Source organism: Rhynchophorus ferrugineus, unplaced genomic scaffold, assembly GCF_030347505.1.
Source record: "Rhynchophorus ferrugineus isolate W39M unplaced genomic scaffold, kcgeb_rfMv2 rfM7, whole genome shotgun sequence".
In the NCBI taxonomy this organism is placed as follows: domain Eukaryota; kingdom Metazoa; phylum Arthropoda; class Insecta; order Coleoptera; family Curculionidae; genus Rhynchophorus; species Rhynchophorus ferrugineus.
Genome location: NW_027472586.1, coordinates 17,303,278 through 17,322,517, shown reverse-complemented (window position 1 = coordinate 17,322,517; position 19,240 = coordinate 17,303,278). Strand labels below are relative to the sequence as shown.

The 19,240-nt window shown below is 33.4% G+C and overlaps 2 protein-coding genes across 9 annotated transcripts in view; one reads left to right on the top strand and one right to left on the bottom strand.

Moving 5' to 3' along the window:
• The window catches only part of LOC143199667 (sodium-coupled monocarboxylate transporter 1), a 156,932-nt gene that overhangs the window by 11,951 nt on the left and 125,741 nt on the right, over nt 1-19,240 (bottom strand). For all 7 annotated transcript variants that reach the window (XM_076409636.1, XM_076409634.1, XM_076409640.1 and 4 more), the window contains exons 2-4: nt 18,120-18,363; nt 7,035-7,357; nt 5,852-6,006 (exon numbers count right to left, since the gene is read on the bottom strand). In XM_076409636.1, the coding sequence (XP_076265751.1) occupies nt 5,852-6,006; nt 7,035-7,357; nt 18,120-18,327 (686 nt within the window). In that variant the 5' untranslated portion in view covers nt 18,328-18,363. The remainder of the gene's footprint in view (nt 1-5,851; nt 6,007-7,034; nt 7,358-18,119; nt 18,364-19,240) is intronic.
• On the top strand, nt 13,652-14,838 carry LOC143199671 (uncharacterized). 2 transcript variants are annotated; one of them, XM_076409644.1, is made up of 4 exons: nt 13,652-13,809; nt 13,862-14,084; nt 14,138-14,424; nt 14,481-14,633. In XM_076409644.1, exons 1-4 carry the CDS (start codon nt 13,759-13,761, stop codon nt 14,496-14,498), a joined length of 579 nt encoding a protein of 192 aa, XP_076265759.1. In that variant the 5' UTR covers nt 13,652-13,758; the 3' UTR covers nt 14,499-14,633. The 2 variants fall into 2 exon arrangements, with proteins under 2 accessions (XP_076265759.1, XP_076265758.1); XM_076409643.1 differs by having other exon boundaries at nt 14,138-14,838.

Below are 19,240 nucleotides of genomic sequence, written 5' to 3'. Positions count from 1 at the left end.
GATCCCTCCTAGAAACAAAAGCTAACTTTTCGGACCATTTTTTTCGTCAAATAATATCGAAATCTCATACTCTCATCTCAATGCCAAAATATGTGTCGACGCGTTTAATTTAAGGGATTTAGACTTAAAGAAGTTGTCCTGGTGAAAGGGCAAAAACTGAATAAGCAGACTTTTTCTCAAAAAAACTTAATCGAAATTAATTCATGGTAAGCTATAAAGAAATATTGTAAATATCAAAGAAAGAAAACTTAATTAATAAAACTAATAAACAGTAAGTTTTTATTTCGGTATTAAAACTCGGGTGTTAATGTTTACGCCAAGACAAATTGTACTTGGTTTTTCGAAACTAACCATTCAGAATACCTGCTAAACCTCCCGGAAGCAATTACAATAGGAAAGTTAATGCAGCCTCAAGACGTCCCAGGACGCCTGTAGTTCGAGACAATTTAATCCATGGGCGAGGCACATTATTGGGATTCCTACCGGTGCAACATTTTATCCGAACTGCAAACGATATTCCAGAGCGCAAAATATTTTGGCTCCAGATTCCTGCAACGAACTGAATATAGAAAGCTGTAAATACACATCTAATTCCAGAATAATGTGGTTTTTAGGTCTGGAATTTTCGGAAAGGGGTTATATATTGATAATTTTATTCCTTTTCTTTTTGTATGTATATAGGTTTTATCAAATGAAACGTCTAGGATTCTTTTAATAAATTATCGAAAATAGCGTAATTGTATGGTATCTTTAACGATCGATAATTAACAAATATCTATAGCCTTTATAGATATGGTACAAATACAAGGAAATGGATGAACTCAAGGCAAGAAATATTTGAAGCCCGATTATTTAAGTGCAAGCTACTTCTTCCAAGAAAGAATCACAATATTTTATTGCACTCAATTATTATGAGAAACGAAAAATATGTATTATTGAAGATGGAAACAGAAATACAGTACGATAAATATGATAAAATGATCTTTGACAGTGATAACTCCAATATATTTTGTCCCAGGTTCTTCCTTTAGATAACATTTTCCCTATTTTCTGACACCATGGTAATACAATATCGATTTTGGTTTGGCCAGTGTTTTAAATAATGCATCATTTAATTTATTCAATTGAGGTCAGACCCAAGTGAGTTGCTATACCTTGCAGATCTCAACAAATACACAACAATATTTTATGACCACGAATCTTCTGTGTAGGTGTCGATATGGATAGTTTTCTTTGACAAACCCATAAATTTTTCCGCTTGAGACTATTACTCTGTCTGAATCTACTTTGAGACTTCAAGCTGGGGTTTCGTCCAGTAACTCTTGCAATTTATTGGGTTAGAACTTTTTTAGACCTCCAAACTGTTCTCTGTCTGACCGACAATTCGGCCATGAAGGTGTAATATCACCGTAAGTGTCTAAAAGTGTTTTCAACAAAACAAGCAATGGAGAAGTCGAAAATGGAATTTTGAGCATTCCATCATTCTTTTTTTTTTCTTTTTTTCAAATATTGTTGAACTGCATATAATCGTTAAAAAAATGTAGAAAAATAAATATCACTAAATAAAAACAGCTTCCGTTTTGTGTTTTATTTTTTTACTACAAAAAGTCTTACCGCGTGTTCAGTGTTATGAAAATTCACGACAAAGCACGTGCGTCTGGCAAACCAAAAAAAATCGATCCCCACAATTTTCTAAACCGCCGGTCTCGAGAACGTCCCCATCTACAAAACCGAATATCATTTTAAACCGCCATTAAAATTATATCTTCGTCAAAGTTTTTCCTCATCTCTCGACTCGACTTTATTAAGATCGGACCCGGAGAAACGAATTAAAACGATTGGAAATATCGTCACGGTAAATTTACTTTACTTGCTTTTTATGGAGGCTCAGACGACATCTCACCATTTTTACTATAAATGACAATGGAAAAAGTTTAATCAACTTGGTTTTATTATATGAATTGTTTTTCTTATGTTTTGTTCATTTATTAGTTAAGTAATTCTTAAGAATTGTGGTGTAAAGTGGTTTGCCAAGTAAAACCAGATCTGGGAAATATCATCCAGAATCATTTCTTTCTTCATTTCCTTTTAATGTGGATTATAAAGATGGGTCTTGTATGTGCTTTTTTAAGTTTTAATTCAAACTGTATCAATATCAACATATATTAATGTAAACTCATGCTATACTCAACTCTAGCTGGTCTTCTGTAGTTTATTGCTGTGTTTCACGTATGTGTTCTTTCATGTATTTCTGTCTCTGTTCAGACTTCTTGCTTCGGCCGAGATTTTCTTCTCTTCCGAAATATTTCTGGGATACACTCATCTCAAGTTCACTTAAGTCGGCTCTGGCTGTCTTGTCTCTTCCATGAGCCGTAAGCCCCACCAACTGAGTTGCCTCCTTTCTGTTTATTCTTCTAGTGATTCAACATTGAGGTTCTTTCTTAATTATGTACATGCTTCTCGTGCTGTCCATCTTTGTTACACCTCTGACTCGTCTGAGATATTTCATTTCTATTGCTTGTGTCTAATTTTTGTCTCTCTTTGACAATACCCACGTCTCGCAACCGAGTGTTAGAATTAGTTTATAAATTGATTGGTTTATTGAATTGATTTCTGTACTTTCATTTTAGTTTTCTTTGATTTTTCTTTTTATTAGTGAATTTTCTACTTATATAAAGAAGTACAACTTAATGGTTTTTCCAAATTATGGCATCCATATCCATGTCGCCATCTTCATTAATTTCGATGTCTATACCTAGATACTTAAAGGCATTTACTTGTTCTACTTTTACTCTCTATATACCTTTAGTATAACATTCCATCTGATTAAAATTTTGTGTAGGTCTTCTGACCTATCAGTTGCTATTATTACATCATCTGCAAAAGCTCCTATCGACATTATTTTTTCCATATTTTTATACCCTATATGTAACCCTGATTGTCTATTTGACATATCTTTGCTATTTCATTAATTAATGTTTTATACATAGTTGAGCCTAAACTTGAAGGATTTTCATATCATGTCTGCTATGACTGTGTTGATATTTATCTTGTATAATTCTTGATATATTTTTAAAATTTAAATAGTTTTATAGCTTAACATTTTATAATTTTGTTTTAATATTTGTATAATTTAGCGATTGGTTTAAGTTGTACCTTTATGAATTATAAAATCTAAATATATCAATTATGTCTAAATATATTATATAATATATACCGACCAAATTATTTTGATTCAGATTGATAATATAGCATAGAAATACATTTAGCATCATGTTATTTATAATATCATAGGGAAGTAATGTTGAGCTTGGAGGGCTTTTTCCTCAAGTTTAAACTCTAACTGCAGTAGTTGATTTTAATAGTGAAAGAAAACCTTAAAATCGGAGTGATATTAACATGTTTTGCTATTTCAATCACACAATTTATGTATTTTAAAAATCAAAAGTTTTTTCACGCACAACGAAAACATTCGTTATGACACTTGTTTGTTAAATATTAAATATGGTTTATGAATGAATGAATCCACTTTAAATCCAACTATTTATTTGTTAAAAACAATATAGTAAATTTTACTAATATATAAACATACATATAATTATAAAATAATGTTATATATTGAGCATATATACTGATTATTTAATTATATATATTAAGCTCAATACTAGTTTTTCGTGCTGTTTCGAGCATTTCGACTCGTCTATACGAAACGGCCGAATTACCAGCAAAGCAACGAAAACTGCTTCTTAATGAAAACGTTAAAAAAACCTCTCCTCGAAAACAAAAAGACCTTTCGGATTAGAAAATAATTAAAGGCAGAAGTAAATAGAACACTCAATAAGAGAGAAAAAGGCCGAACCTGTTTCAGCTGACACCGAACAGACTACGTCGGCCCTATTAGCTTTTACCATTCAATTTTACAGCCATTTTGTTTTCTGGATGGTTTCGCCTAACATAGGAAACGTCATCTAATTGGCAATTCCTTAATCAGTTTCCGTTCTGCTGTGAAAGACTCAAAGCAAAGGGCTCTTTGACATTTTATGTTATATTTACAAACGTATTTCGATATTTTACTTCCTGACATTTGACATTTTTTTCAAGTTTCGATGCAAAATAAAATACACTCTTTTGTCATCATTTCAAATTAATTAGTATTTCTTTGTTATAATATATGATTTTATACCAGCTATATAATGGAAGTTTACCACATTTACACACACTAACATATTTGCCTAATCATATGAGCTTATGTAAACAGAATACATTTTAAGAATTCTTTTAAAAATGACAACAAATTTATTTCTTGAATATAGTAATTATCATTATGGTACCATCTGATGAAATGTACTTGATTTTATGGGCCTGCCTATGTTGAATTCTTCCATAGCTATTGCCTAGTACTGCCGTTAGAAACATTATGTTCTTAGCATTTTATTTACATGAACATATCATATTTTCCCATTAACAGATATCTTAGGTATAAAACACATGGGTTATGGAACCGTTAGAAAGTTCCCAACACTCAGTACACCCATATTACTTATAAATTAAACGGTTAGAGGCACTATTGTTCCACATAGCTATTCTGCTTTACAGATCGGAAAGACAAACGTACACTGAAGACAAACAGAGAGAAATGAAGAAATTACTGACAATATTGATTCAGAATAGTTTATTCAAAAACAAAACCAAAAAAAAAAACGGAAAAACACATCAGGTCGATAAGAACAAGAAAATATAGTTCAGATAACAATAAGAATTAAGGATATCAAGTTCATAGGAAATCAAGAATAATTTTAGCTTAACTGAACTTATTTAGATTCTCAGCTTCAAAACAACATAGCTTCAAACAGTTGTGAAGACACTTCTAACAAGATCAGATAGAAATAACATTCAAGAAAATATTAATATAGAATAGGTTATTCAAAAACAAGAAAAAGTAATTTCCGGCTTGGTGGCGCAGTGGTAAGGCGATAGGACGGTCCTCCTACTATTGCGATAGTCGCGGGTTCGAATCCTACTGGGCATGGTCGTAAATTTATGTTTGTGATTATTTAAAATTTGTGATTGTTCTAGGCAAGAGTGTAAAATCCGACAAGGAAAATAATACCAGTCACGCCAGTAACCAAGCTGGGTAAGTCTTTGGGATGATTTATAAAGTTGGTCACTCGCCAGTCGGTACGCTTAATGCTGAGGACCGTGATTCGGAGTCCACGTTAAAATTTAGGCCCAGTCCAAATAAACCCAAAGTTGGTAAAAAGAGACTTTAAAATATATATAAAAACAAAACAAAAATTATTGAGATAACAATAATAGCAGAAATAACCAAGTTCATAGGATCTGAACCTTAGTAGGAATTGTGACACATGAATGTTATGAAATTTATTCATTAATAAATTAAAATAATTTCGATAAGTAAAGATGACAAGAAACATAATTATGCAGTCCAAAATAGCTTTTAGATTTTACATCAATATACATTGATTAACATAATTCAAATAATATGCCGTTTACCTTCTGACATGTTTTGATAATATCAGATGCGAAAGGGAATATTTGCCATTTGGTTTATTTAATTAACAAGTCTCCAGGTTCAATCAACTATGGACAATTGACTGTACAATATATGACGCTCTGGATATCCGAGGACAGAGAGGATTCATATACGATAATTGAGTCAATTAACATGGAAAATATAATTATATTATTATTATTAGGCGATTATTATAGATTATTCTACAAGTTAATTATTGTATTAAATATTTAAATATTGTATTTCCAACATTAAAATTTCTGTTGTCTATATTTTAGATGAAATAAATTTTTTGAAAAATGTGCAAAAGTCACTTACTTGAAAAAATCGAGCCTTCCATCACGTTTACTAAGGTAAAAAACATTTCCAGGTCCACCAGCTTCTACACAGCCTTGAGCAATGATGGCGAAGCTGACGGCAATCATGGTGAGTCCTTGCATTACATCAGCCAATATAGCAGCCTTCAATCCACCCTAAAATATCATTAAAACACCACTATAATACATGTAATATATATGACACGTTACGAGTTATTGATAAGATAAAATATATGTCCTTTTTATTATTATACAAATCTCGAAGGATGTTAGTTCTGGAGCCGTGTTGATTTTTATTGGGCTTTTTTATGAAGCGGAGTTTTAATAGTTTATTTTAGATCTCGTAAAATGCTGCCGGAGAAGAGAATCGGTTATAAATCTCTGCCCGTGTTTGTGTTGAACATTTATGTCGGAATTATCTTTATTTTGGGTATTTTAAAGCTGAATAATGCAAAGAAAGCATCGCCGAGAGAACCTTGGGACGCATATAAAACATGAATATAGTATTGTGGCTAGGAAATGGGTTAAACGAATTGAAGTATTGTCAGTGGGTCATTGTAAAAGTTTCAATTTACCATAAAATTTGATACTTTTCGAATAAACTGTATTACTATTTCGAATAAGCAAATAAAGCTTATAAAATAGACGGGTATAAAATAACCAAAATATTTTATAATAATCAATAAACATATAGGATGTGGTATAATTTATGTCATTTAATAAATAAAATTAACCAAAGTAAATTGGCACATGATATATTTAATATATCACGTATAATCAGACAGTACCAATAACAATTCCATATAGTAACATCGCAAAGTGTCTTGGAATATCCCCACTGGAAGGAAACTATTAAAAAGAAAGTAAAAGAACTGGAGATGAAATATAGACAAATGCATAGATTAATTGGAAAAAATGACACGGTGAATGAAAAAAGAAAGAGCTAAAAGTAGATAAATTCAGAACCCAGTTTAGGTTTTCTGTGATGAAATATGTTTTCTCGTGGTTCTTGAATAAATAATATCGTTATATTTGCAATTACTCGCATATATTGTATTCGCAGATATTACTTTTTTATGCCCTTTAGGCCCTTTTAAGCCCCGAAATAGTTACCGTGTTATTAATTATTATATATAAAATGTTAATTTGTTATTTTTGTATTATAGATACGACGAATAACTTACCAATAAATTGAATATGATGCTGGCTACAGTAATTCCACTAATCGACGCCCAGTAAGGTATACCGATGACGGTATTTAAGGCTACACAGGGTGTGAAAACCGTGACGCCTTGATTGAGCAGCTGTCGTACCACGTAAGTGCCGGATGCCAAGCATCGTACCAATCTGGATTTGAACCTCATATCCAGATACTGGTATACTGATGTTATTCCCAAACTGAAGTAGACGGGAACAAAGACAAAACAGACGATGGGATAAGCGAGTACCATACCATACAGGGTCTCCCACATCGCACTACCTCTGTAGAAGAGCTCAGATGGATAACCTAAAAAAAATAAAAACCTAAAATGTTATGATGTACAAATACTAAGCGTGGTACTAATTGTAAATTATATATTTCGAACAGATGTCAGCTCTGTCAACTCTAAGAAATAGTTGTATTATGACATATATAATTAAACAAATATTCAAAGTTAAGTAAATATAGTTTGTTGATCATGTCGAGATATGTAGTACATAATATTACGTCTCCAACAAACTAATTCAGCGCGATATCTGCTTAGAACCCATAACGAGTATAATGCACAAAGGTTAGTGTAAAGTACTCTGAAAGACTGTTAGTGCATCCCAATGCACTCGCCAAACAGTTAAATGTGCACGATGACAGTGAAGTGCATAGGCACAATTATAATAATAAATTCATTATAAATTTCTACAGCAGATTACTTACTGAAGCGGTTCTACGTGTCAGTATAGTTATATTGTGGTGGGTTCGAATATGATCAAGACAAATACTCTGACACGTTTATTTACTATTGAAAAAAATGACAAAAATTTACAATATTTCTAGGTATTTTGCCTCACTAGTTACGTATTTTGTCCACCTTTCCGGATGTTTTTTGATGCGTGTATCGAAGAATTCCTTGGGCAACTGGGACAGCCATGTGCGCACGAACTCCTCTACCTCGTCGTCGGTGTTGAATCTTTGATCTCCAAGGGCTTCTTTCAGTGGTCCAAAATGTGATCGTCTCAGTGTGATATATCTGGTAGGGGGTTGTTCCAGTACCTCCCTCCCTAATTATGATATTGCATCGAGCATGAAATGCGTGGTATGAGGGTGCGCGTTATCCTGGAGAAGAATCGCACTTCGTGCTGGAATGCTCCTCCGTTTCGAGCGATAAGCGGGTTTCACGTATGTTTTCAGAAGGTTAGAGTAGTATGCAGCATTAATGGTAAGTTGGGTGTACAGGAAATCGACGTACAGTACGCCCCAGCAGTCCCAGAACGCCGTACATAGAACCTTACCCGCGGACCTGGTTGTCTTTGCTTTGACTGGCGCAACTTCCTCCTTCTTCCTCCATTCTTTAGACGACATGTTGCTTTCGGGAGTGTAATAGGGTACCCATATCTCGTCTTTAGTGAGTATTTGGGTTAAATAGCCGTCCCCCTCTGCCTCGTATCGCGTCAGCAAGCGGCGATAAACTTTCAACCGCGTAAATTTTTGCTTGAAATTCAACAGTTTAGGAACCCATCGCGTCATTATTTTGCGATATTGAAGGTGTTCGTGGATGATGTTATGTCACTGATAATACTAACGCCTAGTTCAACCGAAATGTCTTGAACATTCATCCTACATTCCTCCGAAATGAGTTTCTACGCGGCGAATGTTGTTTGGTGTGATGCTGGTTCGCGGTCGCCGATCATGCGGCTCATTTCTGACGGTTTCGATGCTTGAATGCTTTGGCCTATTTAAACACTGAAAAATGTCCGTCGTTTTAACGCCTTCCCACACTAAAAAACGAATGACAATACGTTGAACTACGGCGGTCGACACTTGACGTTCACTCATGGTCATAGCATGCCCGTAAAACATGCGCTCCCGACAAAGACTATGCCATACTGTTCATAACGGACCCAGCTATGACATACTCATCTACAGCGCTTGTCTCCAACATATTTGACCCACCCTCGTATAGCAAAAATCATAAAAAGTTTTTATTGCCCACGGGCAGATGGTTAAAGTTCTATTAATAATAAAAAAAATGTCGAGAGAGCTGTAGGTATCTCCTATATATGAATCAGCTTAGCGAAAATTATGCCTCCTTTTTTGAGGAAAACGAGAGCACTGGGAGGCATGATATTTGGCAAGATAAGGCTTATATAGAGGAAGAATTTTAGGTCTAAAGTTTTTGTAATATGGCTACAATTTGGAAAATTCCAATAAAATAAAACACTACCAAATCTAGCAACCAGTAATAGCCGTCAGGATCGGTGACAGCCTCTATTTTCATTGGACCTGGCCGATCCGCTGCCCGCTGCCAGATCCTATAATAATATAATAGATTCATTACTTCTGTTGTGCGTAAATCGATTAAGGATATGTAATTTTACGTTGTGACGTAAATTTGGCTGTTCCGCAAATACCGGCAGAGCAATTTTAAAAGGGAAGACAGGTCCTTACGTTTTGTTTTTGAAACGATATTAACACGGAAAGAGAGTGTGTTAAGATTTAAGATATTAAATGATATTGTTTAGTTTAACTTGATATCTGGTGAACTCGGAACAGCTTAGAAAGATTATTCTTGCTTAAGAATTAGTAGTAATTGATAAGGTTCTGGAGACATAACATATCATTGTAATAAAGATAAGTGTAAACTGTAAATTTCTGCAAATTTTATTAATATTAGTAAATGTAAACATTATTAAAAGCATTTCGATACAAAGTTGTAACCCAATATTGCAGGTAATAAATACATTAATTCATGTAATCAAAAGTTGAAAACGAATGTTTTAATTTCTCATTTGTTGGTGTTTTTAGTCCTCCGGTGGGGCACCAAGCAAAGTAGAAAACAGTAGATTAACGAATGTCAAAGAAGACAAATTAAAGATCTATAATGTTATGTTAAAGATTGTTATTTGTGATGGTGAGAATCCAAAATATTACATAAAATGATAGTTTGAAATAAATAAATTTACTGACAGGAAAAATATGACAACTACCCTTTTAAAGAATGAAAGATAAAATAAATAAGTAAAGAGCGATGCAATTTTATTTGTGCGTAAATATGTGTGTAATTAAATGTAGGTGTAGCGACCTTGAGGCATGTCGAATTTTACATCGTGGAATAACGGTCTACAAAATACCCAGAAATATATTCCCAGATGTTGAACACGGGCGGGGTGCCAGCAGCGCCAACTAGAACCCGATAACGAATAGCCGGCAACCCCGAGACGTTTATCTGGGATGTTATTGAAGGGTATTTCGAGTCATTCAGTGCTCAACCATCGTTTGGTTTATATGTGCCACCATCGACTGTCCAAGCCTCGTCTCCAGGTATCACCGCTGCCATCCGTTTTATCTAATTGTATTTTTCACATTTTTTTATATAGATAATAAATAACGGTCACATAATGTAAACACCACTGTTTCATTTCGTTTTACCTCCATTCACAGAGCCACGTCATTTACCCCAAAGTAGGTAAAAATTTTTTTTAAAAATATTTTGGTCTCCTTTTACCAACGACGGTTTATCTGAACTGGACTTACAGTTTAACGTGGGCTCCGAACCATGGTTCTCGATACCGACGAAGACTACCGACTGGCGAGTGATCAACTTAAAAATCATCTCAGAAGACATCCGGTCTTACCCAGCCTGGTTACTGGCGTGACTGGGATCATTTTCTATGTCGGATTTTGCACTATTGCCTAAGAATATTCACAAATGTTAAATAATCACAAACACAAATTTACGATCATGTCCCAGCAGGATTCACATCAGCGACCATCACAAAAGTAGGAGGTCACGTCGCTTTTTTTACCACTGCCCTAACCAAGCCGGCTATAAAAATTATTATTTTATCAAATAAGGTTAGTTTAAATAAATTTATTGTCTTTCAATATATATTTTAGGTGAAAAATATGTATAAAAGATAAAAATAATATTAATACATATAAGAAGTAATAATAATATGTAGATAAAGTGAAACTAACAACATAATTTACCTAGAACACATGGATAATAACAATTATTTTAGTTATTTACTTAATAGTGTTTTAAGGGGTCAATAGTTCAATTAATGACTATAAATATATTACATAATTTCTATGTTGTAAAAAATCGTTAAATGCTTAATTGTGTTTGTTATTGTTTTAATTAATATAAAATTATGTATTACATCATTTAATATTACAAGTTTATGATTATAACATATAAGTAAATAGAAATCATATATATGCTTATATTTGAAGCTCTGAAGTTTGCAGTTCTGATCTTTCCTCCTTTTTGCTCTTGTGTTGTCTATAGTTTTTCCAATTCCTATCCTGTTCTATAGTTTTGGTTTTATTGTCGAAATACATTATTCTATCCAAATAAAAAGTCAATATATATAAACGATCTTTTAATTGTATAGGTAATTTATGATACAGATTAAACTATAATGTCAGTGACTGATCGGCTATATTCGATTTACAAATATAAAAAGTGATTTTTCATGTTTGAGCTATTAGAATCTGATATTTTTTGTTTGTCTCATTCAGAATGTGTTAATCTGCAGATTATATCAATAAATATTTTAAGCATCGAAATAGAAGGCCTACCAGACTTCGAACAGTTGAAGATTATGTTAATTGTAATATATTTGCGTTGGATTTTTTTTGGATGCGGTTTAACTAATAGATAAAAATACCTGTACATGTCATACGTTAAACGTAAAAGTCATACGAGAACGCATTAGAATTTGATTTGTGTACATCTTCGACGTTTCAATGAATAGATAATTTATGTTCCATTCTGTCACGGTGATATATGGTGGAGTATTGTTATAACAAAACATCTTTAGAATTTACACAGATAGCAAAATATATTTATGATTGTTAAATAAAATCAAATTCAAAATAATGGATATTTAATGTCCAGGTACTTTTAGCGTTAATATATAGTAAAAACTGCTTCAATTTTGTATTTATATCCTTAGTGTTTATATATCGTCTTTGTGTTTTCGAGCTCTTTTTATTTACTAATAGATATTTTAATAAAATCAGGTATCAGGTATTTAAAATGTTTATAGCTTTACCATGATTTCATTAGCGCAGTGCAAATGCAAAATGATTTATCAAATTTATTTCAGACTCATATAAGTGTTGTACTTTTTGAAAAAGAAATGTAGCCTCTCTATTGCTCTTTAACATTCTAATGGATGCAATTATGCGAAAGGTTTTTAAAAACAGATATGTCGTCATATATGATGCTACAAACTCCCTTTGATATTATTGAGTGCCCGATAGTATGTTCGCTGTTAAATGCGCTGTGTTTGCTGATATAGATGCTTAGACTTCTAGCATTCTTTACGATATAGTTTGCATTGCAAAGCCATATTACTTGAGAGTTAATGAAAAAGTTTTCCTTTAAAATGCACAGCCACTGCACAGTTGAGTAGTTTTTAAGAAAAGTCAGATGAAATTCATCTTTGAACTTTAGAGAAATGCCAAAAAGGCCCCAGTTAGTGTCAGAATATGCATATAGGAGATAGGGAGATGACGATAGGAGCCCATATCACAGAACACCAACTAGGTATGTAAAATATGAATATGACCACGCTATAAAATGGAATGAAAGTATTGAGTAGCAAGCCAACATTTAAAGCTCTTTCTCTCATCATTTTATCAACGGACAACAAAATTTCGGCTAAATACCATTTTCGGTCATCAGAATGTTAAGTTTATAAAGTATTTCTTTTAAAATATAAGGATATATGGAAACATTTTCCCCCTCGTCAGTAAACACTGACTTTCTTCGCTTTCATTGGTGTTCAACTTACCTTGACGGATTGCTGTATATTCTTGTTTAGGGTAAATTAGATGGCTCGGTGAATGGAGGTAAAACGAATTGAAACAGTGGTGTATACATTATGTGACCGCTATTTATTGAAGTAATATAAAAATGTGGAAAATACAAAATAGATAAAACGGATGGCAGCGGTGTTACCTGTTGACGAGGCTTGGGCTAATAACGTCATCGATAAGTCGATGGTGGCACGTCTAAACCAAACGATAGTCGAGTACTGAATGAATGGAAATACCCTTCAATAACATCCCAAATAAACGTCTTGGGGTTGCCAGCTATTCGTTATCGGGTTCTAGTTGGCGCTGCTGGCACCCCGCCCGTGTTCAACATCTGGGATTATGTTCTCGGTGTTTTGTAGACCGTTATTCCACTACGTAAAATTCGACATGCCGAGTAAGGTCGCTACACTTGTAATTGTTGATTATTGTCATCACTGATGTGAAAGAAGGCCAATAAGTTATAACAGATCTAAACACCCTTGCATTACTTATTGTAGTACTTAGAAGAACTTAAGATGGAGTTAATTGGATGTAACATTTTTATATGAACACTATTACGTATTCAAAAATTATTGAAAACATTCTGTTTCAAGTATCGATAAAAATTGAAAATCTAGCATTATCTTAACATACTTTAAAAAAATGTTTTGTTATCTTCCCGTAGAAAAATATTACTGATAGAGAGTCTAAACAAATTATATCAAAGATTGTTACAAGATAGCTGGCGATAAGGCGTATCTTATCAGTTATCAAATGTGAGGAACTGATATTCATAATATTATTTTAAATTACTACACTGTGACCCCTGTTACACACTGGAACGCAAAATTAAGTATTTTAATGTAGTTCTTTCGTACTATATATTGTAATGTTACTGTGATAAAATGAATTTGGAAGTGATTATTTTAGCTATAATAGTTCTAACAGTATGTCAGGTAAGTTTCACGCAGCTGTAGAATCGCAAATGTGCTTAATATCTTATTTTAGACTAAGCAAACCTCAGTGAGTGATCTTTACGATATAATGCATGATATTCATTCCGATGTAATTCACTCAAGTACCGAACTGTATTATCGCCTTGATGAATACAGTACGTATATATCTCACGCCAGTCACGAGACGCATGAGTCATTTATCAAGGAACTCAACATAAACGTTGATTACTACACGTACTACATCACTAAAATTGAAGAAGAAGCGAGTGCAGGCAGTGAGTAGTTTACGATAGTTTAAATTTTGTTATTTCTGTTAATTTCATTGCAGATTTGGATATTTCTAGTTGTATTCATTCGGCAAACTCTCACATTAATGCTTTAAACGAAAATTTGATGTCGTCATTGCGTGGTTTGGATGAATTGGAGACTGGCGCACAAAGTCTCATGGAGAAAGCTTACTTAGAAATATATACAGAACCTAAATTTAAATTGGATAATATGTGGTCAGAGGTAGAACAATGCCTAAACGATGATTGCGCCACTGAATTACAACGGGAGCTTATGAAACAACACCAGAATATGACCCAGGTTATGAACGAGTCGTATACGAATGTGGTAAACTTTATTTTAGAAATATTTGAAGGCAGTTTACGAGATTACAGTTTTGATAGGAGCGCTTATCTCTCTGAAGTGTATTTTTTGTTGAATCAAATTTATGAGTGTACTAATCAATTGGTAATTAGTCTCACAGGGAGTGATTCTAATACCGATGATAACAATAACAACAAAATCTAGTAATTAGACACAACATTATCAGATCTGCTAAATAGTAAAGCACTATTATAATCAAAAGTAATAGGTTTAATTCTAGTATAATAATTAAACTTGATTTATGCAAGAATTTAATGATGTAAGTATATTGTAAAGAAGTTTTATAACTTAATTATATTAATTTTTTATTATATTTACATTATATGATGTAAAAAATGTAATGTATTCTTTTTATTAAACTTTATATCTTTCTAAATATTTTTATATATATTTACTTCCTTATATATATATGATGGACTTACTAGATCGTATACCTGGTTTTGTTTTGCATAGGGTGTTATCAGCAAGGTAACAGATTAATTGGTTCAAAAAGTCCACACCAGTAAAACTCAATTATTTGGCAAAATTAGTCTTTTTTATTCAACATAATTCCCTTCAAGGGTCATACACTGATTATAGCGACTCTCCAACTTTTCGATACCATTTTTATAGTACGATTTGTCCTTTGCTTCAAAATAGGCCTCAGTTTTGGCGATCACCTCTTCATTCGACGAAAATGTCTTCCCAGCGAGCATTCTTTTGAGATCTGAGAGTAGGAAATAGTCGCTGGGGGCCAGACTTGGAGAATACGGCGGGTGAGGAAGCAATTCGAAGCCCAATTCATGGATTTTTGCCATCGCTTTCACTGATTAGTGACATGTTGCATTGTCTTAGTGAAGCAGTACATTCTTTTTCTTCAAATGCGGCCGTTTTTCAGAAATTTCGTCCTGCAAACGGTCCATTAACGCTATGTAATAGTCGCAATTGATAGTCCTTCCTTTTTCAAGGTAGTCAATGAAAATTATTCAATGCGCATCCCAAAATACAGACGCCTTAACCTTGCCATCCCACCATTGTGTTTTCCCACGCTTTGTAGTGGCTTCATCGTGTACAGTCCACTCGGATGACGGTTTTCTGTGTGGATGACATATTTCATTCATTGTCATATATCGACATAAAAACTCGGGTTTATTACGCTTAATGATCTTCAAACACTGCTTCGAATCATCAACTCCTCGTTGTTTTTGGTCAAAAGTGAGCTCGCCCGGTACCCACTTTGTATAGAGCTTTCTCATACCCAAATGTTCGTAAATTATATTATGTACACGTTCAGTTGATATCTTTGGAATGTCTTTTGAGGGTTAGGGCTAACTAAAAAGCGTATGGACTTAATTCTAGTAGCGTTATCTATGTGTCAGGCCGGGGACTTTTCAATTGATCTGATAAACTGTATTATGAGCCGCTAAAACTAGCAAGCTGATTACCATCTGTTTAGATCGACGTAGAATGACTTGCCTGGCATGTAGTTTACAAATGTTGAAGGAGTTTGAAAATGTATCAATAATTGGATTGCTGTATCACAGAACGATGGGAAAAGTTGTAGAAAATGATAGAAAATATTTTTATTCCTACGTTTTAAATGTTGATCATGATTGGAATACATGTAAGCCGTAAAGAGCTAATGTTGCGGAGTTACTATTATAACAAAACCTGCAAATATTTTTCTTGTAACTAACATTGTAAAAAAAAAACATGAAACAAACAATGAATGATGTATGGAAATATTTGTGGCTTTCTAGCTTTTTAAGTTTGGAGTCATCGACCTTGACCTCACACGTTACCAAACCAGTTTAAACGTCCATGACACTTCCCCATTGATTGTTGTACGCAAATTCCCGTTCGTCCAATGACGAGTAAACATTTATTTGTTAACAAACGAATGCTATCTCGCCGTATTATCTTTAACGCCTCGTAGTGTTTACACGAATGATATTTATGTCCCAGTGGCACACGTGCTTGGTTAATATTCCAATTGTTGGATCAACGCAGTTGGACGAGGCCAGAGTAGGTGAAGGGGTGGTGGCGGTGATGGTAGGGGGACAGGTTGAGTTTGCGTTTCACGTGACAGATATAAAACAGGCATTAGCCAGTGTTTGTTCGCGTTGTTTGCTATGTTGTGGTCGACAGGCCATTTGTAGTTTTCCGTTATGGAGTGTACGCGACTAAACCGGAGCGAAATTTGTCGATTGTTTGACCATTTTCGTGATAGAAAAGTGTTATTCGTAATATTCGACAGCAACGCTCGAGTTCGCATAATGATGAGAGATTATTAGTCGTCCGTAGTATTTCGTTCAGATTTTCGAGTTCTTTACATACAATCTTAATATAAATTAGTAAATTTATAGACAGAGACCGTCGAGGGAAGCATTTGGCGGCTGTCAGTTTACGGAATTTGTAAAAATAATGTAGTATACAAGGTGAAAATGCAGGAGGTATTGATACATTCTCGATGCTAAATCCACAGGTTAGCTAATAAAAAGCGTTTCATAGATTAATATCAAAGGAGTTAGAGGCTTGGTGAAAATCCATGAACACCAATTCCAGAGTTGTTTACAGATGAAGAATCTATATCTTATGACTTATGCTTAACCCCCACGCACAGAAAAAAATGTTCGTTGAATTGACAATGACTATAAAAAATAGATGCTCATTTTTCGAGAAAAATCTTCCTAAATGATTTTCAACTTTACGGTTTTGTTAATCATCTATATTGTTGCATTTGGAGTTGATTGCTGAACATTGTCTGAATACAAATGCATCCAGAATATATAATTGTTCAGACCTCTTGACCTCTCAAGCATCGTTAACTGCAGTAACGCTATGTAATAGTCGCTGTTGAAGGTCCTTGTTTTTACAAGGTAGTCTATGAAAATCATTCCATGCGCATCCCAAAATATAGACGCTATAACTTTCCCAGCCTACTGTCGCATTTTCCCACCATTTGGAACGGGTTCATCATGCGCAGTCCACTCGGATGACTGTCGATTGGACTTCGGAGTGAAATGACGGGGCTATTTTTTATCCATTGTCACATATCTTCAAACAATGCTCCGAATCATCAACTCGTCGTTGTTTTTGGTCAAAAGTGAGCTCGTGCGGCACCCACTTTACACAGAGCTTTCTCATACCCAAATATTCGTGAATGATATGTACACGTTGAGTTAATATCTTTAGAGTGTCTGCTATTTAATTAAATTTCAATTTACGGCCATTCAAAATCATTTTGTGGATTTTTTAAATGTTTTCGTCGTTCGTTTTCGAAGAAATTAAGAAAATATTTTAGATTCACATGGAGAGTTTTCAATATAGTAAATGTTATCACTAAAGAGTACAATTAGCGAATTATGAAGCAAAATTTGAGGGTTCCATTTAATTTGAAGTTGCATTTAAAATATTTGCAAATCGTTGTAATGTATACTTTATAATTTTAATAATAACTGTTAGATAAAAACTTTATTTGGCCATATAAAATAAAACCAGATGCTTGAAATATCGCAGATAAATATGTTTTAGTTAACTGCACCAAATTTAAAAGACATTGTTTTTTTTATTTAAGGCTATATATAAGCAATATATATGTACAATGCACATTTTATTCTAAAATAAACTGAGTATTGGATGAACTAGGCATTTTAGATAAACAATATAAAATAACTTACCAAGAAAAGATCTAACACCTAATGTGCCTCTGGCTATACTCAGCATCATGGCGGCCATGGAAACTTTTCCTGCTGCGAAAACATAGTCGGCCTTCGTTTTCTCTTTCGGCCCGAAGAATCTGGAGTACACTGCCACGAATGTGCTGGCGATTACGAAAATAAAGAACACCAGATAGTCCCATACCATCGACGTGACATTTTTCGACATCTTGATTGATTATCTCTGCCAATGTCGGTCAAATATCTGAAACCAACAAGAGACGATAATTATTAGACGTGCGGCAATTAAGTTTAGTTTTGTTCAACGCGAGCTGAATTACTTCAAACCATATTTGCGTTTCGTCAGTTTATTTTGCTATTCGCTTGTATGTTTAGTTGCCTGAAATGTATAATTACAAATATACTTTCTTAGAACATTTCCGTGTTAGCTGTATTAAAATGATTATACCTGTAATTCGTGTATGATTTAGATAAACGGGATGTTCTATGATGTTCATAGTTTTTGTAATTAGCTTATATATTATACAAAATTGAGAAAATGTTTCTAAATTGTTCGTGTTATTGTATGTCTTATGCGATTTTACAATAGCTGGGAAATAAAAGCAATTTGTTATATAATACTGTGTGATTTTTCGTAGATTATAATAACGTATAATACAATGATCTAAACTTTTTAAATAAAACGCAAAATGGTGTATTTATTTTTTCTAAATAATCCCTTCAAAGTAGGTGACATGAGCTGAATTTTTATTGAAAACCTCGCGAGGGACCAACGTTGTATATCAAGGCGCATTTCTGTTTTAAAAAAAGTTAAAAGTCATCAGTCCACAATTTTTGTTCCAGAATATTATGATTTTTTTACATCTTACTTTTTAATTACAATAGCATGTAACAATATAGTAATAGAATTTTAAGTTTTAACTCTGATTCGGAATTAATAATGGAAAAACCGATAATATTGACATAAATACCAAATCAAGTAGTAAACGATAAATGTTATAGTTGCTAATGGTAAATGTAATAGCCAATATGTTATAATTTCGTATAAATGATAAAAAATTCTAATTAATATACCTTTTATTGAAAAAAAATTGCATTTAGTATTTATACCATACATCCAA